The sequence below is a fragment of the Carcharodon carcharias genome, chromosome 26, assembly GCF_017639515.1.
Source record: "Carcharodon carcharias isolate sCarCar2 chromosome 26, sCarCar2.pri, whole genome shotgun sequence".
Lineage (NCBI taxonomy): Eukaryota > Metazoa > Chordata > Chondrichthyes > Lamniformes > Lamnidae > Carcharodon > Carcharodon carcharias.
In genome coordinates, this window is record NC_054492.1 from 42617793 (window position 1) to 42645269 (window position 27477).

The 27477-nt window shown below is 41.0% G+C and overlaps 1 protein-coding gene across 10 annotated transcripts in view; it reads right to left on the reverse strand.

Annotated features, from left to right (window-relative positions):
• atp8b4 (ATPase phospholipid transporting 8B4) overlaps nucleotides 1–27477 on the reverse strand; it is a 291004-nt gene that overhangs the window by 131730 nt on the left and 131797 nt on the right. For 9 of the 10 annotated variants that reach the window (XM_041175215.1, XM_041175219.1, XM_041175217.1 and 6 more), the window contains 2 exons: nucleotides 10405–10463; nucleotides 139–252 (listed from right to left, as the gene is read on the reverse strand). In XM_041175215.1, the coding sequence (XP_041031149.1) occupies nucleotides 139–252; nucleotides 10405–10463 (173 nt within the window). Of the gene's footprint in view, nucleotides 1–138; nucleotides 253–10404; nucleotides 10464–17774; nucleotides 17792–27477 lie in introns of those variants that run through there. The other variant, XM_041175223.1, reaches the window with a different exon arrangement.

The following is a 27477-nucleotide window of genomic DNA, read 5'->3' on the forward strand; positions in this document are numbered from 1 at the left end:
CTTTTATTAAACATTAGAGGTGTCATTGAATCCTTCATTGTCACAGAAATGTTAATTAAGCTGCAGGCTGTAACAGTCACATGATAGCAATCACAAATGTTTTTCACTCCTGTTCTTCTGTATTTTAAAATCACAAACCTGTAAGAGCAACAGGAACAGAAAATATGCATTGGCAACCCGCTGGAACTGCTCAAACAAGTTAATAGGCAGAAATGTGACAACATTGTACTTCGAGGTCTTGATGCGGTTATTCTGAAAGAACATAGAAGTACAATTATTCCACGAGTTCAAACATAATTCACTGTTGAATTTTCTGATTAATGTTAAATTGTAAACCAAAGGCAAGTTACTGGCAATAAGCATGTGTTCATACACTGTTCGACTACAGGCCATTTGAAACAATATTAAAAAAATGTAGATAAAAGCAAAAAGCTGGAAATCCAAAACAAAAACAGAAATAGAATTACCTGGAAAAACTCAGCAGGTTTGGCAACATCGGCGGAGAAGAGCACAGTTGACGTTTTGAGTCCTCATGACCCTTCAACAGAACAGTTCTGTTGAAGGGTCATGAGGACTCGAAACGTCAACTGTGCTCTCCTCAGCCGATGCTGCCAGACCTGCTGAGTTTTTCCAGGTAATTCTGTTTCTGTTTTTGATTAAAAAAATGTAAACGGTTGGCACACACTAGCTGGTTCAGCTTTTAAGGCCAATATTTAAAAACTTTTCTCAAGATGCTTCTAATATTCATTTTGCTTCAGACTTTTTGCATCCACAGTTTTCAATGCCTTTGAGGACACTTATTTTACTTTGTTCTTGAGATGTGACCGTCGCTAGTAAGGCCAACATTTTTTGCCCATCTCTAATTGTATTTCAACTGAATGACTTGCTAGGCTATTTCAGAAGATGGTTCACAGAATTACAGAACTGTTGCAGCGCAGGAGGGGGCCATTTGGCCCATCGTGTCTGCACTAGCTCTCCGAATGAAGAGTTAAGAGTCAACCACTCTGGAGTCACAATTAAGGCAGACTGGGTAAGGACAGCAGATTTCCTCCTCTGAAGGACATTAGTGAACCAGATAGGTTCCATGGTCACTGAAACTAACTTTTTAATCCAGATTCATTAATTAATTGAATTTAAAATCCCCCCAGCTGTCATGGCAGGATTTGATTTCATATCCCCACAGAGTTAGTCTGGGCCTCTATCGGTAACTAGTCTAATAACGTTACCATTCTGTTACAGTACCTCTACATCTTAATGATCAACTACATTTATCTCGAGGCTCTCAAGGACCATTGCTTGGCTGATCGGATTCCCGCTGCTGCCTCTTGACAGTATCATCCCAAGATGTGGTGTAGGCTTCCATTTATAGGTTAATAAGCTGTGTTCCTGTCTATACAGGTTTATTGAATGGATCACAGCCCGATTCTGGCACTGATCAAATTCTTGGCCATTGCGCAGTTCTTTAGTGCAGTTTGTTGGGGGGAGTGTGGGAGGCTGTTAGGTGGTGGATAGCAGTGCCCCTTGGTTTAAACATGGGACCAAGAGCATCACATTAAGTTAAGAACTTTTAAAAACTTTGCCAAAGATCGAGGAGATGGGGTCTGTATTCTCTAGAGTTTAGAAGAATGAGAGATGACCTCAATGAAGCATACAGAATTCTTACAGGACTCGACAGGGTACATGCAGGAAGGATGTTTCCCCTGGTTGGTGAGGTCTAAAACCAGGGAACACAGTCTCAGAATAAAGAGTAGGCCATTTAGGACCGAGATGAGGAGGAATTCCTTCAATCAAAGGGTGGTGAATCTTTGGAATTCTCTGGCTCAGAGAGCTGTGGAGGTTCAGTCATTGAGTATGTTCAAAACAGAGGTCAATAGATTTCTAGATACCAATGATATTAGGGAATATGGGGATAGTGTGGGAAGATGGCATTGAGGTAGAAGATCAGCCATGATCTCTTTAAATGACAGAGGCTTGAGGGGCCAAGTGGCCTACTCTTGCTCCTATGTTCCATCATGGAGACCATAATGAAAAAGGCTTGAAAGTAAGGTAACTCTGAATGTAGGCAGCTGTTGCATTCAGGGAAGCGCAGTTTCTGACTTGTGTTATGAAACAGGCTTTAGGGTCTCTTGTTCGCATATTCGAGGGACCTAACACTACAGGTTTCCAATACTATTTAGTCACAGGAGGTTTGCCTCTTAACTTGGATCTATTGCAGCCATTTTCAACCCAGAAAATGGCCACAATGAGGTCCAATTTCACAATTTGAAAATTTCAAATCTTCAACTCATTTATTTGGAATCTGCTTTGAAGATATAACTAACATAACAAATTTTAGGCATTAGGGTCAAACTCTCACCAAAATGAAACATTGCAAAAGGTCAAATTTTAACTGTACTTACAATTAACTGCACGCCACCACACTCATGGAGGTAGTGGTGCAATCACTGGACTAGTCCAGGCTAATGGTCTGGGGGCATAGGTTCAAATCTCACCACAGCAGCTGGTGGAATTTAAATTCAATTGCTAAAAATCTGGAATTAATAGCTAGCTTCCGTAATGGTGATCATGAAAAGATTGTCGTAAAAACCCATCTGGTTCACTAATGTCCTTTAAGGAAGGAAATCTACCGTCCTTACCTGGTCTACATGTGGCTCCAGACCCACAGAAATGTGGTTGCCTCTTGAATACCCTCCGAAATGGCCTAGCAAGCCCCTCAGTTGTATAAAACCACAACATATTCTTACTGCAGCAGCTCAAGAAGGCCACTCACCATCACCTTCTCAAGGGCAATTAGGGATGGGCAATAAATGCTGGCCCAGCCAGTACTGTCCACATCCCATGAACGAATTAATAAAAAAAAGTTAACATGCACATTTATAGCTTTGACTTAATTCAGCAAGTGTCAGTATTTCACAGGAAGAGACGTTTGATTAATCAATATGCAGCAATGTTAGGTAAATCAATTTGAGATAGGCTGCCTAACCACTAAGGTGAAGATGGAATGAGCTGTTGTGTGCGAGTGTTTTTCAAAAAATGACGTGATACTACTTCATTTGATGTAAACAAGCTCAAATTAGAATTTACCTACAGTTACAAAAAATATGGTTCAGGAGTAAATCTAATTAAGTTGAGTAAATTGTATCAGAAATGCTTGGCTAGCTTAAAAGTTTAGCAGCAATTTGGGATTAAACTAGACTCTGACGGACTCCCTGTTACACTTTAATGAAGATATGGAGAGAAAGAATGCAGCAAGTAGGAATGTCCAGTGAATTACTGACAACCATAACAGGGAGGTTTCAGAGGAAGAAAGCAGGCTGGGTCCGGTAGGTGACACTCCATCTAACTTTCTGATGCTCTCACTGTCCCCAGCTGAGTGATCATACATACAACAAACATACGAATTAGGAGCAGGGGTAGACCATTCCGTCCCACGAGCCTGCTCAGCTATTCAATAAGGTCATAGCTGATCAGACTGTGGGCTGAACGCCACTTTCCTGCCTACCCCCTAGACCCTTTGATTGCCTTATTAGTCAAGAATCTTTCTATGCTGTAGGATGACCTGTCAATGTTGCCTGCTCACACCTGCTGAACTACACAATGTGGAAAGCAGTAGTGTGGGGGAGGGTGGTTTGTGTCATGTATCTTCCAGTATTTTGCTGTAACTAATCTATGGTGTGCCATTGCTATTGCCCACTTACCCATAATCTGCTTAAGCCATGATAAAGCGTCTTCCAAAATTAAGATCGTATTATAGCAAATCAAACCAAGTACCAGTAACAGTATCAAGGTTCTGTATCCAAGCTCTGGCCATGCTACAAATCAGGAAAGGAAGTCACATCCATGCCATGGAGAAGGAGCTAAGTCACTGAGCCCAAGAAGAATATACTTTGTTTTGGTGAATGTGACCAATTTGAATACTAATTTTGAATTCAGCCTAGCTAAAAAAACAGAATGTCGTCATTTTTTTTAAAGTTGCATCAGAAAAATGCTGGAAAATGAAATCAAAACAGTGACAAAATATAATTATTGCATGTTCAATTAATACACCCACAAATTAATGACACTGGGCGTTGGGCCACAAAAGGAATCAACTTAACTGCAACAGACATTAGAATATATGGACAATGCTGTAAACAGTACCTCCCCGCCACCCCAAATATATGTTGTCTAATATTCCGAACAGAGCAAATTTATAACATCTTTAGTCACAACAACATGCTTTTAAATCTTAACCAGCTAAAAGATTAAGAAAAATACTGACAGTCAGTGTAGAATCCCACATACTTGTACAGGGAAAACACTTTGCACAATGGATACATAAATAACATGGCAACGTGTATTTGTGCTACAATGGAAAAGGAATGTTTCAAGAAGTCAAATAAGGCCAGAAAATACAACTACTAATGCACAAATGTCCACCAGATGGAGTTGGTGCATTTTTAAAAACATTTTTAAAATTAGGACTTAAAAAATGGATTTGTGCCCGATAATTTCAAAAGGACATCAAATGGGAAGTAGACAATATATGGAAAATACATCACCCAAAGTATATGAGTCTGCCTGATACAGGCTGTGTAAGTCAGGTTAGGGTTTTGGCCTTTATGCCACCAGGTGGTTTATTTTCAATTTGCTTTTACCTGATGTAAATTATCATTCTTGAGAAAGATACTTATCTTTATCAGACAGATAAGTAACCTTTCCTGAGATAAATTGTAAATTCTTTTTCATGACCGACAGCAAAACAGCTCATTTACAGACGACTTGATTTTTGCAAAGATTTCCCACAAATTACTTGGCGTGAAGCATTTTTCAGGGTTCAAAGTAAATTTTTTGTAGTGAAATTTACAAACATTGTGAAGTATGGCCTTACAAACTCTGGAAATCATAGGAGTAACTTATGTACTTTGATTTCCTCAAAACATTATATTAAACATAGAGATAAAAACAAAAAAACTGCGGATGCTGGAAATCCAAAACAAAAACAGAATTACCTGGAAAAACTCAGCAGGTCTGGCAGCATCGGCGGAGAAGAAAAGAGTTGACGTTTCGAGTCCTCGTGACCCTTCGACAGAACTTGAGTTCGAGTCCAGGAAAGAGCTGAAATATAAGCTGGTTTAAGGTGTGTGTGTGGGGGGCGGAGAGATAGAGAGACAGAGAGGTGGAGGGGGTTGGTGTGGTTGTAGCGACAAACAAGCAGTGATAGAAGCTTCTGCTTCTATCACTGCTTGTTTGTCGCTACAACCACACCAACCCCCTCCACCTCTCTGTCTCTCTATCTCTCCGCCCCCCACACACACACCTTAAACCAGCTTATATTTCAGCTCTTTCCTGGACTCGAACTCAAGTTCTGTCGAAGGGTCACGAGGACTCGAAACGTCAACTCTTTTCTTCTCCGCCGATGCTGCCAGACCTGCTGAGTTTTTCCAGGTAATTCTGTTTTTGTATTATATTAAACATGTTGGCTGCCATTTGCAAATCAGTGCAAATTGTCCCTTACATCTTCCCGAGGATTAACTATTTCCCTATATTATGGAGCCTAGAAGTTTACTCACTGCTGAAGGAAAGATAAATTGGAACGTAAACCACCTGACCTTGGAGGCAATTCTCATTTACAAAAATCTTCTATAAATTTTTTGAGGCAGGCACCTCATTTCTCCATCTGAGGTGGCCATGGAATGGATAGGCACGACTAGACATAACTGGTCCACTGCCCATTTAGCATTTATTACTATGACTTCTGCACAATGGGAAGAACTTTTAAAGATCTTTGTAAATTCTGATGAGTGTCTCAGCTATCTCACCCCCAGCAGCCTTCAGTGTGTGCACGCTATCAGGACTTGATGGCTTCCTGTTTTTACTCCTATTTACCTTTTAAAGCAATGTCCTTTTGAGTGTTTATCCTAGGAGGTGGCGCTTTAACATCGTAGTTCCAACTAATGTCCAACTTTCACCTTCTCCGATTCAAAATATTTCATTCATTTCTGCCATTTTCTCATTCTTGGCATCATTCAAAGTTAAACGTGACTCTGCCTCTTAATGGGGAGCATTTTCAGGTTGGCGTGTGGGGGCGGGAACCACCCGCTAACGCGTAAAATGACGCACGGTCGGGCGTGTGTCCTGACATCACCGCACATCATTCCAATCTTTCGTTCGGCAGGCGGCACCGGAGGTGGCTGCGCCCCTGTCAAACTGTCCAAGGCCTGTTAAGGCCATTTAAAAACCAATTAACGTAGTTATGAATGCTGCCCGTCCAACCTTAAGGCAGGATGAGGTTTCATGAAGGTTTTAGTTGATAAATAAATTTTGCTCACTTCATAAACATGTCCCAGCTCATGTGACACTGTCACACGAGGGGACATGTCTGAATAACTTTTATCTCTCCTTGTTTCAAACTTTAAATATGAACTTAATCTTCCTGAGGCAGCACCGGGCCTCAGGGACATTTCTGTGCTCTTTCGTGAGCAGGCCCCAACTCTCCCTTCTCTCCCCACCCGCACGGTGCTGAGAACTACCGGGCGTGTGTCACGCTGGGTGGGCCTTAATTGGCCCGCCCACGTAGAATGGCAGCACGCAGCCGATTGTGGGTGGCGATCGGCTCCGCTCCTGTTCCCGACCAGCCCATCCAACAGGGAGAAAATTCTCCCCAACGTCCCCATCCTTTCACTATCCCAATGGGCTGAAAATAGCCAATGTTGTTTCCACTTATCTAAGCTGTTAGTCTGTTATGCTCCCTTTTAACTTACTCAATTTCCCTTTTTGCTTTATTTCTATGCTTTTCTCTCATACTCAATTTTCTTTTGTATTAGCCACCATGTTTGTTGTTTATCATGTTTAAAAAAAAATGACTGCTCTAATGTTTCCAACTATTCAGGAGTCCCGAGCCTATTACACACCCAAACAGGAGCCCCAGTTACAATTTACTTCTTTCTTCCATGTCTGAATGTATTTAATGTGTAGTTTATCTGTTTCACATGCCAAATCCACTATTGGTCCACTGCTCAAACTGCCATTTGTCTACTATTATGTTCACCAGGCTGATTCCTGGGATGGCAGGTTTGTCGTATGAGGAGAGATTGGGTCAACTTAGGCCTGTATTCACTGGAGTTTAGAAGAATGAGAGGGTATCTCATTGAAACATATAAAATTCTGACAGGGCTGGACAGACTGATGCAGGGATGATGTTGGGGGGGGGCGCGGATGGGGTCTAGAACAACAGATCACAATTTCAGGATGTGGGGGCCGCCATTTAGGACTGAGGTGAGGAGAAACTTCTTCACTCAGAGGGTAGTGAACCTGTGGAATTCTCTACCGCAGAGGCTGTGGAGACCAAGTCACTGAATATATCTAAGAAGGAAATAGATAGATTTCTAGACTCTAAAGGCAGAAGGGGTATAACTTGAGAGCAGGAGTATGGCATTGAGATAAAGGATCAGCCATGATCATATTGAATGGTGGAGCAGGTTCGATGGGCTGAATGACCTCACTCCTGCTCCTATTTTCTATGTTTCTATGGCTTTTGCCAAGATGGGAGGAGCTTTTAATGTTATAATGGGGTTGAGATGCTAAGTACAGAAATGAGGTGCCTCCCACAACAGATATCATAGTGGGCAGCTTAATGTGGTGAGTTCCATGGGACTTATGGCTAAAATCACACTTTGGGTCATCCATCTTCCACTAATGGAGCAGATGGCTGCAAATTGTCCATGCCTGAGTGGATTCAGCTGACTGTCGTCCACTATCTTCGAGGGAACTGGAAACTTGGGTCAGTGATGTGGTGTTGGTTCTTTATGCCATGTGTGTCCCATTATTTCGAGCATCAGGTTATGTGGTGGGTTGATGCCAGTTGCATCAATATTAGCTGTGGTGCCCCAGATTGGCTGACGTGATTTCAAACGCTATTTTTTGTGGGTTTCTCATGTCTTCTGGAATGGAAAGGTCAGTTTTGCTCACAACCTTTTCCATCTCACAAAGCATGATGGTGTTGCGGTAAATGGCAGGCAGGGCAATATGGGACTGCACCAGGAGCCACTCTGAGTGCACTTAAGCATCCCCAACACTGTCCTCATGGCGCTCGATAGATTGATGCACATTTGAGAAATGCCATATATCCAATTCCATTAATCAGGCTTTGGTTCCGACAACTAACTTAAATTAGCTAACTTCTAGACAAACATCTTCCTGTTGTATTATAACTTCATTTATTTTCAACTAGAACTTATTAGGTTATGGTCAATATTTCCCAAGGGGTCGGCTACCTTAAGGTCACGCCTAACTTCTGGGATACTGATCAAGAAAACAGCATTGGATACATTCTAAAGCCCCTTCCCCATTATCCCAGAGCATCATTGGAAAGTTAAGAATTCACCATAACACCTGTATCCATTTCAAACTCCTCTGATTGTCAAAAAAAGCTATGAGGTACTGCAAATATCGTAACAGGCCCTTCATTGCTTTTTAACTCTACTGATATTCTTTCCAAACTAGCACCAATATTGATAACCATTTTCCAGGTATAACCGCATCTTTATCGATCTCTCCTACTCAATTTTCCAGCTCTTTCTTCTGAGAACTTCATAGCCAGGCATATTTAGTGCTCATTGGCAGCTCAGCTAAAGGCAAACTTCTAACAGGACTACATCGCATCCTTCAATTCTAATTTTTGAGTCTAGCTCCCCAACTTTATTTAAAATGTTTTGCACATTGGTGTATGATCACTGTAATCTTGATGCATTTGTATTCCTCATGACTATTTTCTCTTATATTTTCTCCCTTATTCTTTTCTTCAGTTTCCTTCCCTTTACTATTTTAGACTGCTTTCCCCATTTTCTATACTTAATCTTAATCCTCTCTCCATCTCCCTTGCCTTAACATTTTACATTGTTTCTCACCTGCTCCGTTTACCCTCCCTGAGAGTTTTGTTACCAGTTAGAATGAAGAAGTGGTGCCAATTCCATTGTTCAGTCTTTCCTGCTCTCGAACTCTCAAGTTCTCCCTTGTACAATATATGCAAGTTATATCGGGATGTGTCTAATCTCATTACCCCCAGCTGGTTTAACATGCGGTACCAGCAGTAAACCTGAGATTACTACTTCTGAGGTCCTGCACCAAGTCCTTCAAATTCCCTTGGGAAGAACTCTACCTGTTCTTCCCAATGTCATTGACTCTAATGTGAGCCATGAGTTCAGGCTGCTCATCCTTCCTCCACAGAATTCTTCTCCATTGTTGTGAAACTTATCCCACTAAATGGGAATCAAAAATCCATTTAGGACCAGCAGTTGAGATTGCCATAAAGGCTGTTGATCCCAATATGAGTTCTTACAATATTCCACATCACATTTCATGGTACAATGTTATCCAGTTACTATGAGCATGCCCTTAGTTGCAGGAAGTTTATCCAGCAGATTCAAAACTAATTTGGGAACACAAACTAATTTCATCTCAAATCTTTTGTTGGCTGGAAGCATTTGCCCCTTTAGTCTTGGTTGGATTTCAACAGAGGTGAAAGGGTAAAAAATAGCCCAGTGTGCCACTCTTCTTGTTTCTAGGAAGGTGTAAGGAAATGATTCAGCCTTCATATTAACCTCTAGCTTTTCTCTGTTAGGTAGTTTTCTGTTAGGAGACTGAAAGTATCGGTTTCAGTTTCATTTCAGTAAAATGAAAGGCAAAGTCAGGGTGGTAGAGTTGACCATGACCTGTTCACTTAACCTTGAGAGTTGTCACAGATCTCTTAGCAGTGAGATAAATATAGATATGTTTTGTCCACCAAATCAAGAAGCTATGGCTTTAGATCATGACTCCTCCCAGGGCAGCTGTACAACACCCACGTGGAAGGCTATTGTCTCTTTGGCAGCCGCGAGTTGAATGACTTAATTGACAGTTCAGTCAAGGTGAAGGCTTGAAAAGCGTTTTTTGTTAAAGGTTACTTCAGCTAATGGGATGAAGTAAAATCTTTCAGAGCCAGAATGAAAGAAAGATAGGTACATTATTAAAATAGATACATGAGAATAGAGTTGAAATAGATACTGGTCAGTACTCTTGAGCTCAAAACTTGTGTTGCGGCAAATTCTTCACTAATTTGTTTTATTGCAGGTGTATCAATGATATGTGCAATTATTTTTAGTAATAGTTATAATTGTATATGTCTTTATTGCTAATAATTATAATTGTATGCCTAATTCCTATGAAAGCCAACAAATGCCTTTGAACCTTATTATCTTGTGGAATAATGTATAAACTTATAAATAAGAACATCCACTGCCTAACAAAACACTCAGTAAAGAAGCAGCACAATGGAGATACTTTTGTAGTTGGTCAAATATCCACACAACCAATATCAGTCACTAAATGATGACATGCAGATTATGGACTTTGGAGCATTTACAAAGAATATATGTCTTCACTTACAGCATACTGAAACTTGTCATTATATTCACGATTGTTAGCAATCACCCGCCGCTCCTCCTCTGAAAAACAAAACACAAGTAATTCAAAAATGTGCTCATGTAGCAGAATGTGGAGAAGTGATGCAATCAGATCATCCAGTTAAACAGAATTTGTAGCACCTCCATTAGAGTCCTCATAATGAAATTTCTTATTTCCAAAAGTAACTTCTCAACAGAACTGAAAAAAGTTCTTTATTTCTTGTGGGTAGGAATATCCTTTAGTGTCTGCACAAACATATGCTCTTGGCCGCTTTGTATCCCGGATTGCTTCAAGCAAAGAGCATGTTTGGTACTCAGTTTTCAAGCATTGAAACACCCATATGTCAATTCAAGGGGTCGGAAGGGCAGCTTTACTCTCGGCTCACTTCTTCGATCCAAACAGAAATATTAATATTGCAGTTACACTGCAATTTCCACACTGGCACATAGTTCCTTTGGGTGTTCACAGATGGGAAAACGTCTACATAACTCAAGAGTAGGAACATCAATTATAGACAGGTATTTGTCCCCTTTTGTACACTCTGATCCAGTTTTATTCAGCCTCTGAAGCCCAATTAAAATAACCTAAATGTGATTTTCCTAATTAATGAGGCAAGGCTGATTTTAAGTCAGAGTGCAGGTTTCAAGTTCAGGGCTCACCTCTTGTTTGTCAGGATAACAAGAGATCATTGTTCTTGTGAGCATCACAGCTCAACTATTTGACCTGAATGAACAGACCATTTCCATTTAGCAGTACAAAGTTAGTGGTTAGATCCATACTAGGGCCCTTGTAAGGTTTCACCTTACTATTTACCATCAGGGGAAGTGCTGTGCCATCCCTTGATTTTTCAAGGCTCTAACAAATTCACATTCCATAAATCTTACCCTACAAAGGCAATAAAAAATATATTGGGGGAGATTTGTTTCTTATAATAATGTTTCCATTTTTACTTATAGTCAATGCAGTTCATCTTTCCCAGTTCAAAGACTCAGCAATAAACATATCCCATGTATCTGTGAAAGTCTCTGATTAGCTAACAGGATTCTAGTGCAACAGGATTATAGTGCAACAAGCCAGATATTGTCAGTACATTCCCACCCCAATATAAAAAAAAACTTCTACTTGCACACACTGCTTTAGCCAATAACTAGAGTCAACAAATGCCCAGGATGCAAGGCCACATCCTGCATGCAGTTACCAGGTATGAGGTATTAGAGTTAACCAGACATTCACCAGTACTAACTTGATGGGAGAGATGTAAAATTAAAAAGTGAAGTCATGAGAAACTTGTCAGTAAAAGCCAATTTTGCTAATTTTAGTTCTGAAAAGAGCAGGCAATTTGTTCAAAGCTAAATGTAGGGCTTGTAATAATGAGAGTTTACCTGCTTATAAATAGGAAGCATGGAAAGAAAATTTTACGTTGAGCACATGGTCAAGTAAAACAGACACATGAATTAATAACAGGACATGTAGCGCAATAGTAAATATGTAAGACATTTCTATTTTAATGCAATTTAGCTATTAAATTATTAAAATGAGAGAGAGTAATGTCGTGTGTTAAAATAGCGTGCACTGAAATTTTATATGAACATGTTAACTTGTACAGTACAAAAGAGAAATGAATCCCCAGGTAATTATGCACAAAAAATCTGCCACCAAATGGTTAATTTGGACTTTTTTTGCTCAATTTAACTATGCAAATGAACAATTTGGCTTGATTTATAAGAGAAAAACAACTGCCTTTTTAGGTAGGAATCAAGCTACAGAAAGATAAGATTTCCAAATAAATGATGACAACTATGTTTAGCTACAAGTTATCCTGTTGGCAATGAAACAGCTGTACATTTGAAAAACATGTTCCTCGTCTTTTGTCCTGTTGCCTCACTGATTATCTCTTAGCTCTTTCCAGCAGTACACTGAAAAGAACCACATTTCCTTTCCAAGACAATAAGAGCTGAAAACAGTAAAGGGCAATTTCCTTCAACATATGTATAGGAAAAATCTAGATCAAATGATCTTCAGTCACAAATTAACATCATTAAAAAAAGGCTTTTCTGTCGCAGAAAGATGACCAGATTACCAGCTCCCTTAAGTATTTAAATCAGTATTTCTCCCTGAAGGTAACATTGCAATCATCACTTAGAAGGATAAGGAAAATCAATCCCAGAGGAAAGGGAAAAATAAGTTGAAAATTTTCAAACCCCAGTAAAAATCAGTTTTGCTGGGGCCAGCATTACTGGAGTTCCATTTTAAGGTATACAAGATCAGTTTGGACAAGTTTTACTGGTACCCTTCATTTCCAGTGTTTCTTCTTTTTTTCCTTTTGGGATGCCAGAATACTACCAGGATTCCAATGGCTGAGGCTGCTCTGATAATGGGGAGGTCATTTCAGCATACGCTCAGCCTTGGCGGAGAATGAATCTACAACCACATACACTGCAAACCCTGCATCCCATACAAGTTACCCTATACAACAAATAACATCAAAATAAAGGCATTTCTCTTTGGTCGCTTTGTTTATGAGATCAGTATCAATGGCTCAGATTTTGTGATCAGTGGTGAAGCGATGGCACTCACCACTGACCTTAAAGAGCTGCCAACAAAGACATTCCAATCACTGTGACATGGATTTCATTTTTTGTGATGTGAATTGGAATCTAAAGGGGATTTCCAGGCATCCAGCAACAGTGATGTCATCAAAGAGGGTTAGCAGCCAATCACATTGAAGAATTCTTACAGAAACAAAACTATACTTTTTAAAATTAAGAAAACTACAGAATTATCAAAATGGGAAAATTTGATACCACACAAATATAAAATTAGTTTTCCTCAGCTAGAATTTCTTTACACAAACTGTGATACAGAGTGATAATTCATTACTCATTCACTGAGTAAAAGTGGAATCTGGAGCCAATCTTTCTTTAACATAGGTTTATTTCTAGAGAGCACAGGTACAGACTTCCTCCCCCCACACACACAGGTGGAAACTGGATCTTAAATATACTTAAGAATGATGCCCTAACCTTTCCCCAATTAGTAACGCTGCTTTCACTTATAATGTAGTGCCTGCGCTATTTCCAAGAGGATTGCAACGTTACTATACAGGTTGGAATAATCAGCAGTAGGAGAAATCATCAAGGTTAATCTGAATCCAGTTGGATTCTGTACTGGGAGAGTGAGGGTTCTAGAAAGAAGAGACAAATGGCATTTCCTCAAGTTTGAATTTCCTTATTGGGTCCTTAAATGCAGAAATTTTAAGATGCATGCAGTCTCGAGCAGACTTTGAAACATTCATGTTTCTTTAGATTCTTTAGATAAGAACAGCTGGCTATTTGTTAAAGATGAACAGTTTGCTTGGGAATGCCAGATCACTCTTTACAATCTTCCCATGGCTCGACAGAAGTGGTGAGGCTCTGATGAGGATTGTTGTGGAGGCTATGTAGCATGGGAATGTTTCCTCAATACAGTCATGGCATTAATTCTCCACCACAGTCAGAAATATTGGAGACCAGAGCAGGTATGTTCTTGGCGTGAAAAAGAATAGACACACAGAGACAAGTAGGCCTGGAGCTACCAAAAGAGATTGACAAAATGTAAGTCTCCCAATCGTGAATGATAACGAAATCCAAGTATTTGTGCGCGAGATCCAATGGAAATAAATTTGGCACAAATCATCCAATTCAACGTACGAGATTCTTATCACTGGACCAACATCTAAACAAAATCATAGAACTCCATCAGCATTTCTGCTGCAACCTTGTAATACATTTCTGCATTGTGTGAGATTACACTCCTCCCTCTGAGGAATGACTTGCTAATTTTCTTCAAGAACCCCACTCCCCAACAATGCCATGAGACGTAATGGAGGATGCCTCTACATATCCCTTCACCCTCCACATGTGAACACTGGTCCATATCGAAGAGCTGGTTTTAACTGTGGTATTACAGTCAGGTGAGAAGTGTTAGAATGACTCCCCTCACTTTCCACTCCTCAGTTGATAGCAGCAGGTGGTTTTTTTTTAAAGAATTCATTGCCAATTCAGAGAGTGCTGATCTGGTCAAGTGCTGTGACTGTAAAAGACACACACAGACAGGCTTTCTTGTAGGTTTTTAAGTCAAGGAAATAGTATTTATTATACTTACCGTCCAATCGAAGTAAAATAATTTTAAAATGCTCTAACTCTTATTTACACGTGCATTTAAGAGTTCCCTCTCCCTCTCTCTCTCTCTCTCTCACACACACAAATTAAGTGGAAGGGTAGGTTAAATTGTTTAAGAGTGCCAAAGAGGACAGTTGCATATCAATTGTAGATTGATGATGTGGATGTTTTCTGGCTGGACACTTGATGGTCTTTCTGGATTCCTGATTAAAAATGTTGATGAATGATTTAAATCTTTTCTGATCTCACACTTTATCCCAGTTACCCCAGGGTCATAGCTAGCTGATTTCAGCTCCATTGTTCAGCAGGTGGAAATCCCCCCTCAACCAGAGTCCATTGTCCAGTGTTTGAGCCTAATGGCTGATCCACAGCCAGCTGAATACACAGATCATGTCTGGATGTTTTGTGAATGGTTGAACAGATGATAGTGTAGTGGTACTGTCACTGGACTAGTAATCCAGAAACCCAGACTAATGTTCTGGGAACACAGGTTCAATCCCACCACAGCAGCTAGTGGAATTTAAATTCAATTAGTAAAAATCTGGAATAGTAGCTTCAGTAATGGTGACCAAGGCAACTATCAATTATTGAAAAACTCAGTTGGTTCACTGATGTCCTTTAGGGAAAGAAATCTGCCATCCTTATCCAGTCTGGCCTACGTGTGACTCCAGCCCCATAGCAATGTGGTTAATTCTTAACTGTCCTCTGAAATGGCCTAGCAAGCCGTTCACTTCAAGGAAAATTAGAGATGGGCAACAAATTCTGGCCTTGGCATTGATGCTTACATCTCATGAAAGAACAAGTAAACGGAGATGGGTCATTCACACTTCTCTACGTTGATTGTGTCTGGTGGGGCATCTCGAGACAGCCAGACTCCAATCTTATGGCTTTTGAATTTGTAGGGCACGACTACGGCCATCTTAGTGGCTGGTGTTTAAGTCATTTAAAATGCTGTTGTTCAGTCTTTTTACTTATCCGGTGGTTTCAGCCCACTCGATAAAGAAAGTTATTTTCGATATAAAACATAGGTTTTTGTAACAATGGGGATAAGTAGCGTCCTCAGTAAGCCTCAGTGGTTAATACATGTGTTATATTATTCTTTCAATGGAAAACTTCCAAGATTTAAATGGGAGAATGTAATTCTCTATTGCATGAATCAGCAGGCCTAACAGACCTCAATGTCATATGAGCAATGTAAGGCTACACGAGGGATTTTGAAATATTTTGAAGTGATCAGGTGGAATGGATGATCATCAAATGGGAAATATGGGATGTGAAGGTTTGGAACCTGCCCAACTGTCCACGGTTAATTTTGTAATTTATTTTCTGCATATGTACAGTATCGGTTTGAGTCATGTTTTATACAGATCAGTATGGACATAAATTATTATTGAAAGAGGAGGGAGTTTCACATCTGCCATTCAAAACAGATGCTTTTTTCTCTATTCTTTCATGGTTTATGGGCATCACTGGCAAGGCCAGCATGTGTTGCCCATCTCTAACTGCCCTTCAACTGAGTGGCTTTTTAGGCCATTTCAGAGGGCAGTTAAGAGTCTAGTTCTGTTGAAGGGTCATGAAGACTCGAAACATCAACTCTTTTCTTCTCCGCCGATGCTGCCAGACCTGCTGAGTTTTTCCAGGTAATTCTGTTTTTGTTAAGAGTCAACCATGTTGCTCTGGGTCTGGAGTCACATGTAGATTTCCTTCCCTGAAGGGCATTAATAAACCAGATGGGTTTCTTTACAACAATCAATGATAGTTTCATGGTCACATTACTGAGATTAACTTTCAATTCCAGATTCTTTTAGTTGATTTTAAATTCCACTAACTGCCATGGTGGGATTTGAATCAGTGTCCCCTTGCATTAGCCTAGACCTCTGGATTACTAGTCCAGTGACAATACACTCCCTGACACAATCTGTGCATCAACTATTGGAGAATTTAGGGTAGTTACATCCCATAGCACTATTCAAAGAAGAGCAGAAAGTTTCTTCCAGTGTCCAGGCCAACATTAATCCCTCAGCCATAATCCCGCAACCAACAGTAAAAGCAGATTTCCTTGGCATTTATCTTATTGTTTGTGGGATCTTCCTGTGTGCAAATTGATAGCCACATGTCCTATGTTATAAACACCAACTAGGTTTCAGAGATACATTATTGGCTCTGAATCGCGCTGGAATGTGCAGTAATTATATAAAGCGCTATATCAATGTAAATTCCTTGCAGCAATCACAGAAAATTATAAACACAAATATCAAAGGCAAAGCCCTCAAAACATGAAAGAGTATTCTGCTCACGCCTCAGGTATATCTGGTTCTGTGGGATGATTCCGCAGTTGTCACCAAGTATACAGGCTGAATCTTAGAAATGACACCAGGTACTATAAGGCTACAAACTTCATTCAAGAACACAGAGCAAGCAGATTAGATGAACCTGATTAGTTACGGACAACAGAATATTTTCCTGTGCATGGCGCACTTTTAAAAAATTTACAATAAGGAACAACAGAATTACATGTGCTCAGACTGTGTGAAATAATGTCAAAAGAAAATCAACTCATTGCATTTTTGTGTGTGTGTTTGGATTAAGTCTCCTGTTATGTTTATTGGGCATGACAACATCTTCATGGCGAGGCCCAACTCTAACCTCTCAGTGATTACCATGCCAAAAGTAAAAAGTGACTTATGACAGTTAATGGAACTTTTATTAAAACCATAATATGCAAGTGCAATCACAACTGGAATTTTAGGTATTTCTTGTAAAACTAACAGTATTCTGTGATGCTGAAATCATCAGGGTTGTATTGTTGAGAAGCATTTAAAGTTTCATGCTCCTGATTGACACTTGGCATCAACCATACAACATCATTCTTCAAAAAAAAAAAGTCTCAATATAATTATCCGGTTGAGTATATTCTTGTTGTTCCTGATCTCCTGTCACCCAACAATGTCTGGCATGCCCAATCCATTCATCTTATTGCCTGCTGACACAGGCAACTGAAACTATATAATACAGCTCAATACATTAGGGCTGATAGCTTGTGATGAAAATTCAACGTTGAAGTTTTGCCATTACTTTCGCTCTATAATAAAACAACAAACTGCAGCAAAAAATATGATTCCTACGTGACAACAGTCATGATACTGCAACATATTTCACAATATGAAACTTTATGGTGATGTTTCAACTCACGCTCGTTGACTTGCATCAGTTCTCGGTGCAGCAATGCCCAATTTTAAAATTCTTAACTTTGTTTTCAAACCCCTCTTTGGCTTGGCCCCTCCTTATCTTGTTAATCTCTGGCTGGCCTACAACTCTCAGAGATCTCCAAGCTCTTACAATTCTTCCCTGTATGCATCCCAATTTTCATCAGTCCACCACTGGTGGCCAAGCCTTCAGCTGCCTAAACCCCCAAGGTCTGGAATTTCCTTAAACTTCTCTGCTTCTCTACCTCTCAATCCCCCTTTAAGATGCCTGTTAAAACCTGTCCTAATATCTCCACATGTTGCTCAGTGTCAAATTTTGATTGATAACGCTTCTGTGAAGCATCTTGAGACTGTCATAATCCCAGCTGATGTTAATATTAGACAAGTCAGATCCCAGGGTGAAACCTGGCTTGATAGATCCTAACTTTTTTTTTAAGAAACCGTGGAGGGAAGTTACTGAACAAATTCACAGGAGTCTGCCGATGAACTTTTAATACAAAGAATAAAACATTTATTAAACAAGAAAATGCACTATATTACACCAGACAAGAAGGTTGGAAAGATCTCAATACAAACACAAGAAAATGATTAAAATATTCCCTAGTCCTTCACCCCGGCTATATCTTAACAGACAGGGGGGGGATGTGGTGGCGTAGTGGTATTGTCACTGGATTGGTCATCCAGAGATCCAGGGTAATGTTTTAGGGACCTGGATATTTGGCTGTGCCAAGCAGAACACCACAGTTCCAAAAGGGTATGCGTGCCTGATCGGCCCACAGCATGGAGTCACCTATCTTTGGCTGCCCTATTGGATCTTCAGGACTTCCCTCGAGCCCACTTCACTTCACGTCTGCTCCCCACAGCTCTCTCTTTAATTTGGAGCCTATTGCTCTGCTCCCTTTCCTCAACTTTATTTAACAGGATCAGTTTCTGATCTCTATCCTTGTCCCTTATCCAGGACTTTCTTCTGGAACCTCTTTCTGTCTGGCTCCCTTGTTTGGGATCTCTTTTTGGTTTTGGACGTTTTCCTTGTCCCTCTCCCGTGTCCTGCTCCTGGGATACCTTCTCTGCAATGGTGCCCCTCTTCAGGTCACCTGACTTGCAGTTTCGTGCCATTTCACTTTTCTTTCTCTTCTGCACATGTGCGCAGGGCCGATTCTCAGGCAGAAGATGTGAATATGGACAAACTGCGGCTGTTCCCGGCCAGCACAAGCACAGAAGTCCTGAGGCCTGCCAGGAGCTGTAGTCCCTGAACTCCAGACTACCAATTTAGGTAAATATTTTTTGGGTTTCCAAACAAGATGTAAAAATGCTATATAAAAGCAAATTCTTAATATGACACACAACCAATGTAATATTACAATTGACTCTGGACGTTACACGGGAGAATGCTGGTAACAATCTAGGAATAACATTTAAAGCCACTGTTTAAACAGGCGCTGATGCACCTTGATTAATTACACATCTCCGCTAATACTAATTAGCTTGTCTCTCACTGTCAACCTCAATTATTTCTTACTGCAAAATAAAGAAATGAAAATTGTTTTTAGGTAGTCATGTCCTTAGGTAACATCAAAACACCTGACAGCCAACAAACTTCTTTAGAAGTTCAGTCTCTAATGACAGCCAGTTGTTCCTAGCAAAGTCCATAGACATAAATATATAAGGGCCCAAACAAATCTGTTTTTATTAATGGCGGTTGAAGGAAGAATATTGCCCAGAGCATCCAAATGAGAGAAAAAAATTGTTTTTAACAAAAATGCTAGAAAAATAAGCGTGTAAAAGTTACTCCAAATCTCTTTATTTTATATTTGACCTCTATAGAATAATTAAAGGGCTAGAGAATGTGCCTGTGCAAAGATTATTCTAGTTTAACAGAAAGATAAAAGAGTTTAAACAATGCAAGAGTGAGGATAGTCCGAGTAATGGGTAGTTCCTTTCTCAGAGATCTATGAACATCTGGAATAGGTTGTAGGTGGGTGTAGCAGGTACTGCCTTCAAGAGGGAAGCTGACTGGGTCTTGGCTGGGGCAGAGATCATAGAGAAGTCAAGTATCTTTATGGATAAAAATTGGTTCATGTGACCTCCAGGGGCGGTGGTGGCAGTGGCGCTTCCAGAGTATTTTCCTTTAATTTCTTGCCTCGCTCAGGTTTTCCCTTAATCCCTTTTTTCTTGCCTCTCTTGAGATATTACATGGCAACGGTGATTGGAGGGACAGTGAGACATGTCTAGTCACAATGCTCCAGCTATCATGGGGTATGGGGCAGGTTTCATGGACCAGCCATTTTGTGGCTGGGACTTTTACCTGTATGACCTACCAGAAGCAGATGGGTCAGAAAGGCATGAGGAGCCTGGAGGTTGAGATTCCCCCTCACACTGTGAAGTTTTAACTGATTAATTCCCTGCCCCCAGCCTGTTTGACAGGTTTGGCTCAAATGCCATCATTAAAATCGAATTTAGAGATAATTATATTTTTCTCTCCTTTTCCCTTCTCTCATGCCCACCCAGTGGCCCCTTGTTCATGTGCTATTGCTTCGTGTATTAACAGTGAACATGAAGCACCAGCAAATTATTTGACTATTAAGCCACTGCACCCAAACCTGGCTCTGCTTTCATCTAGTATATGGAGAGAAAAATATAAATTATCCCTGAAGATCTTAACGGAGGGAAATATATGGTGCTAAAACTTGTCCGCAATTGGGGCCCAGCATTAATGTTTCATCCAGTACGTATACATCCCCTTCGAGGTATCAATCAGCAGTAAGAATCGCTCGTGGACCTTCCCTTCTCTATAGTCTTGAAATACCGAAGCCAATTGTAACTGTCGGTGCCCTACCAGAGATCAACAAATCTTCAACATCTGGGAATTTCCAATTTGGTTTGGTGCAGCCCCATGCAGTATATTAATCCACTAAGCCATCCAGGGAGCTCGAATCCATTTGAACACATCAGAAATCGTATTTCTCCTGTTTAAAATCTCTTCGCTAATGCAGGTTTTAAAGCCGTGTCAATATGTTTGAGGTATAGCAGCTGCATCTTCTTGTAAGGCAAAGCCCCGACATAAACACAGGTTTAATAAGTAAAGATCAAAGATGCAGCCACACATATCATTTATCGTTGATGTAGTCTTAGCACATCACACTCAGAAAATCCAGGTAAACTTTAATCAAATTAAGTCAATTTAACAAAAAACTGTAGGGAGCATCATAGCAGCGAGCAGGGTAGATTCTACTTGCTGCAGCACACAGTGTTCCAAGAGGAAATGGTTCTGACTTTACAGCACATAATGTTCTTGGCTACATGAGAAACTAAATCTTTCAGGAAAACTACCCAAAGTGACAATCCTGAACAGCTTCAGGACACTTTGCTTACCAGTTCATTTCATTCCCATCTGTTAAAATAAATAAAATTTACCGATAAGGAATTGATCATTAATACTATTGTTCTTATAATTTTGTTTTAAAATACTCAATAGGCCATGGTGCAGCATCATTCCTAATTTGGATCTGGTGTGTTCTAGCAGCACAGTTACAGACAACACAGAAGAAGGGGGCCATTCTGGCTATTAGGTTTGTGGTGGAGTCCAACCCCCTGATCTTTGTCTCAAGCCCTGCAATTTTCACCACTTTGAAGAGTGCTATTAAACCTGCTTCCAGCACTCTTTCACACAGCTAGATCATGAAACGCTGCATTAAAAAAAAATCTTCTCATCTCATCTCTCTGGTTCTTTTGCCAATACCTCAATTCTGTACATGCAAACTGCAACAGGAAGAACTGCAGAGAGTCCCAGAACTGCCCTGATGGACAGGGCCAGTGACCACCCAAGAAAAGGAGAAGCAAACTTTACACAAGAAATGATTTCAAAAGACTGTTAACATTTTTTGTTGACTGTTCCTCACTCAAGAAAAAGTGAAAGGCCACCAATGCTTTGACCTCATTTACTAAATCGCTTTGTTTCATTTTGCATCTCACAGCTATACGGAGGGGAAAATATAACTATCTGCAAGAGAAAGAAAGAGCACTTTGTTTTCCATCCCGAGAGGCCATGGAGGGTTGTTCTAAACATCTTAACTGAATCAAACTTTCTTCCGTATAACATTGACAAGACTGAAACTATCTTGTTCAGTTTTTGTAAGGGACAAGCCAACAAATCCCCTGCTTCTCATTAGTTCCCTCTTGCACATTCCATTCCACTTACCAGCAGGTTTGCACAGGATAAATTGGGAAACACACAGCTTCAATTTTCCAGATCCCCCCTAAAATGAGCTTCAAAGTCCATATCTCATCTATCATGGTCTCAATCCCAGCCTTATCCCATTATTTTCTCATCCACTTCCAATACCCTCCTTTTTGAGCTCCCAGCTCCACCCTAGACTAACTTCAGTTCATTTGTTTGCACTTTTTCATATAGTATGTTCCATTTACCTATGGTCCCTGTTTTCACAGCATATCGATTTCAAAACTCTGATTCTCATCTACAAACTCCCCAAATCTTTGCACCTTCCTATGCTACAGTTCACACTCTTTTTCTCTCTGCACATCCCACATTCTCCTCCTCCTTTCATCTTCATCACAAGCGGCAGATGTAGTAAAAAGGCCTGGTATATACAGGGTTATTATGGGACTCAGTACTGTACCGCCCACACAGCGATGTAAGAAGACACATGGCCCAGAGGGTCAGTGTGGTGTTGGCCAGAAACGTGTAAGGATTTGGACATGGAGATAGCTACATGCCTGTGCCCTTTATTGTATATAGGTATATAGTTACAAGTAGTTAATAAAGGCTTGTCATTAACATACAGAAGACCACAAAGACTTCCTCAACAGACACTTTCTGTAACCAACACCATGACAACATGGTGGCAGCTAGGGATCAAAAAACCTTCACCCTCACAAGAAAGCTGAAAAAACTAAGAAAAAGAAAATCATCAATTGATTCTGAACTGAAAGAAGCTTCCAACTGAAGTTACAGATGCTGGGAAAATTCACCAGAAAAAGCTCCAGACAGAAGAACCCGGAAGCCAAAGGCAGAAGTCTTAGTGCAGCTGAAGACTCCACAGACTCTCCCATGGAAGTTCAGCTTCGGCACGCAGAGCCCATAGCCTGTGAAGGTGAGTTAAATCGTTTTAACTTCCAGGTTGTGGCCAGCCCTGAGAAGCCCCTTTTATTGATTCAGTCAGAAGTAACCTTTGAAAGAAACCCATCACTGATCCTGATCCTTGACTCCGAGCCTCAGTACGTGGCCTCTGAGTTAAAAAAGAGAAGAAAAAAATTAATAATTAACTTACTCAACTCTCGCGAACATCACGACCATACAAATCCTTAATTTAAACACCTCACTACTCGCAAGGCTACATCACTAAATAAGAAAAGTCAGCAGACAGCCAACCCACACAGCCATTGTTAAACATTCTTCTTCGAGAAACATACCACCAGCATTTTGCGAAGCCTGCCAAAACTGGCAGTAGCAGGCAATCTATTGTTCTGGAGTGAACAGCCATGGCATCTTGGAAGCCTGAAAGTTCTTAAAGTTGTACCCACACTTTAAAAATATTCAACATGAATCACAATTCCACACTTCCAACTCCACTGGGACTCATCCAAAGCCCAGACCAATCACAAAATCACTGATGCCAGTCTTCAGACAATTCAATTTACTCCATGTGATATCAAGAAATGTCTGAAGACACTGGATACTGCAAAGGCTATAGTCCCTGACAATATTCTGGCAAGAGTACTGAAGACTTGTTCTCTAGACCTTGCTACGCCACTAGTCAAGTTGTCCCAGTACGGCTACAACACTGGCATCTACCTGGCCATGTGGAAAATTGCCCAGGTATGTCCATCCACAAAAAGCAGGACAAATCCAACCTGGCCAATTACCACCCCATCAGTCTACTCTCGATCATCAGTAAAGTGGTGGAAGTGATCATTCACTGTGTTAAGTGGTACATGCTTAACAATAACCTGCTCACTGACCCTAGCACAAAGAAAGATAGGTGTGTTTGTTGGAGGTCAATCATCTCAGTTCCAGGGCATCACTGCAGGAGTTCCTCATGGTAGTGCTCTAGGCCCAACCATCTTCAGCTGCTTCATCAGTAACATTCCTCCCATCTTAAAGTCAGAAGTGGGGATGTTCGCTGATGATTGCACAATGTTCAACACCATTCGTGACTCCTCAGATACTGAAGCAGCCCATATCCAAATGCAACAAGACCTGGTCAATAGACAGGCTTGGGCTGACAAGTGGCAAGTAACATTCATGCCACACAAGTGCCAGGCAATGACCACCATCGAGAGAATCTAACCATCAGCCCTTGACATTCAATGGCATTACCGTCACTGAATCCCCCACTATCAACATCCTGGGGGTTACCATTGACCAGAAACTGAACTGGACTAGCCATATAAATACTGTGGCTACAAGAGCAGGTCAGAGGTTAGGAACCCTGTGGCGAGTAACTCACCTTCTGACTCCCCAAAAACCTGTTCACCATCTACAAGGCACAAGTCAGGAGTGTGATGGAATACTCTCCACTTGCCTGGATGAGTCCAGCTCCGACAACACTCAAGAAGCTTGATACCGTCCAGAATAGAGCAGCTCACTTGATTAGCACACCCTTCCACAAATATTCACTCCCTCCACCAACGACGCACAGTAGCAGCAGTGTGTACCATCTACAAGATGCAGTGCAGGATCTCACCAAGGATCCTTAGACAACACCTTCCAAACCCACAACCGCCACCATCTAGAAGGCCAAGGGCAGAAGGTGCATGGGAACACCACCACCTGGAAGTTCCCCTCTAAACAACACACCATTCTGACTTGAAAATATATCACCGTTCCTTCAGTGTTGCTGGGTCAAGATTCTGGAACTCCCTCCCTAACAGCATTGTGCGTGTACCTACACCACGTGGACTGCAGCAGTTAAAGAAGGCAGCTCACCACCACCTTCTCAAAGGCAGTTAGGGATGGGCAATAAATGCTGGCCTAGCCATTGATGCCCGCATCTCATGAATAAATTAAAAAAAAACATAATTGGAGTCTTTGGAAGAAAAGATTTTCAAGATATACCATTGCTTCAGGTTTTTTTTTAAATGAGTAGAGGAACAAGTAAGCACACTTCTTTACTCAATAGGGCCAATTGCAGGTGACAACGTTGCATTACAGGATATTAAATGAGTCATCTGACAAATTTGAGGTGGTTTTAAAATCCTTTATTTCAACCTGAGACCCAACAAAATATTGGAAAGAGCTAAATTCAATAAGAGAGTCCAACTGCCTGGGAACCTGTCAGTCGCTTCATAAATGATCTCTACCAGATGGTACAGGGGCATGAATATGGAGTTTTAAAGTCTGAACTCGTCCGAGACAGAATCATGGTGAGTGTTGCAGGCAATTCACATTCTGGCCCCCTACAAGCTAAAGATGATGGACAAGGCAATCAGGCTAGTTAGACTGCCTGAGCTACGTGAGCAACACAGGACAATCCTAAGGGGAGAGAATACAACATGAAGCAGCAAACAGATCTTAGGCTGGTTATGGATGACGTACATCAGCTCATTCTCTCTCCTGCGCAGAAATGCTTGCATCGCCCTGGATCTCCACCAGATGGCGGAGGATGCCAGGGCCACCACTGTTGTTAGGCAGCCAGAGTAGCACGGTCCTAAATGCTCAAACACTAAAGAGCATTCAGACTTGGATTTCACCTTCGATGTCTCTTCTATCTTTGCGGAGCGGGTTTGTCCATTATCATTCCAGGCTCTGGAAAGTCCCCATTGGTCAGACTAACCTACTGCTCATGGCACCGCCGTTGGAAATGGTATCACAAACTGATCAGCAAGCTGAGAGGCCTCTACCTCCAACTGCAACAATGGTACAGCTGGTCGGCACCTCAGCCACTGTGCACACACTGCAACTTCCAGCCAGCATGCCACAATCACAAGGGATGCTGGAACCTGGTAGCAATGGCTCAGCAACAACAACAAAGCAGAGATGAACATACCACTCAACCGTCTTCTTTCCACTGGGACACTCTTCGTCAGCCTCACAGGGGACTTCAAGATTGCTCACATGGAGAAAGGAGAAGAAAAAGCAGCACCAAGGATACAAATACCACGTCTGTCCACCCACAAGAAACGATCAAGAGCACCAGCAACCATGGATCAATGTAACAGCCAAACCGACCACGCATGGGTCAACATTAAGCAATGGAAGAAAAGAATGAAAGCAGACCCAAATGCCAGTCCAACCTCCCTGCCAACAACAAGAAGCACCAGAGCCTGCCACTCTCCCAACAGAGCAGCGAATGAGATGTGGAAGGGTTATAAAGCCTCCAAGACTGCCTGAACCTCTAACTTCAAGGACTTGAAGGTGGGAGATGGGGTAGCGATAATGTTGTAGTAATACTAATACAGTTATAGCAATAATGTTGGAATAGCATTAAGACAGTCAGACTAATAACAACGTAAGACTTGAAGTAAGCTAGTGTAACTTTATATCTATGGAATAAAAACTTGAGGGAAGGTGTAATATAAGGGTCCTGTGTATACAGAGTTAATGTGGGACTGAGTAAGTACCAGCTATACAGTGGTGTGAGAAGGCAAAAGGTGCAGATCTAGGGTCAGTGTGGTGTTGAGCAGAGACATGTTAACACTTAGACCTGGAAATAGTTCCTTGCCTGTACCCTTTACAAGTAGCTAATAAAGACATGCTGTTAACATACAGAAGACTACGAAGACTTCCTTAACAGAAACATTCTGCAACCAATACTATTACAACAGAAGAGCCTTCAGCCCTTGATCCCCTGCACTGACACTGCCTTGAGCAACCACTTCACTGTGATACCATCACTCTCGATATTCAAAATTCTCTTCAAAAACCTTGTGCTTTGACATCTGAAGCCATCTCCCTTACTTCTTGCTGCAGTTCCCAGCTGTTCTGGAACGTGCCTTGGCTAGTTTGTGGTGTTAAACTGCTTTCTGGGTGAAAGTTGTTGTAGTATTCAGCTGAGCTAGGATTTCTCTATTTATTAGGCTTCGTCCTTCTTACAAAGGACTCATCGTTATTCATCACCATATACTTGTCCAGAAAGGTTCCTTATAAAGGTGCATATTTGTGCTCTTGTCTCTTTATGTCATCATTTCTTCCTCTCTCCTATAACCCCATCCCTTTTGGATCAACTTTTACCCCACAGCAGCTCAGAAACATGAATAAATTTGTAATTTTATAACCCATCAGTAATGACGGGGGGGATGGGCTGATGGGGTAGGAGGTGCACTTGTCACCACTATGATTTTTCATCCACATGCTCTACAGCTTATTCTTATTTGGTAAAATCGGAGTCACCACCACAGGATTTCTCTGCTGTTATTTTTCTTCCACTTAGCTAGCTTTTGAGTCCCTTCTGCTACTCTCCCTCTCTGTCTCATTGACATTCATTCCCACTAGTTCTTGAGCTGCAGTGGCCAGATCTACCCATGTATTTCTTCATATCTTTCCTGGATTATGTGTCTGTATTTAATTGGCATTATGCCCTGTTGTTACAAAATAGGCTACCACCATAAGGCATAAGTTGCAACATTGATTTTTTGTTAAGATTATAAGGAATTAGAGACAGATTCCAATTACTACAGCTAGAATATTTTGGTCCATCAATTACCTATGATCATGGTTCTTTAAAGCATGC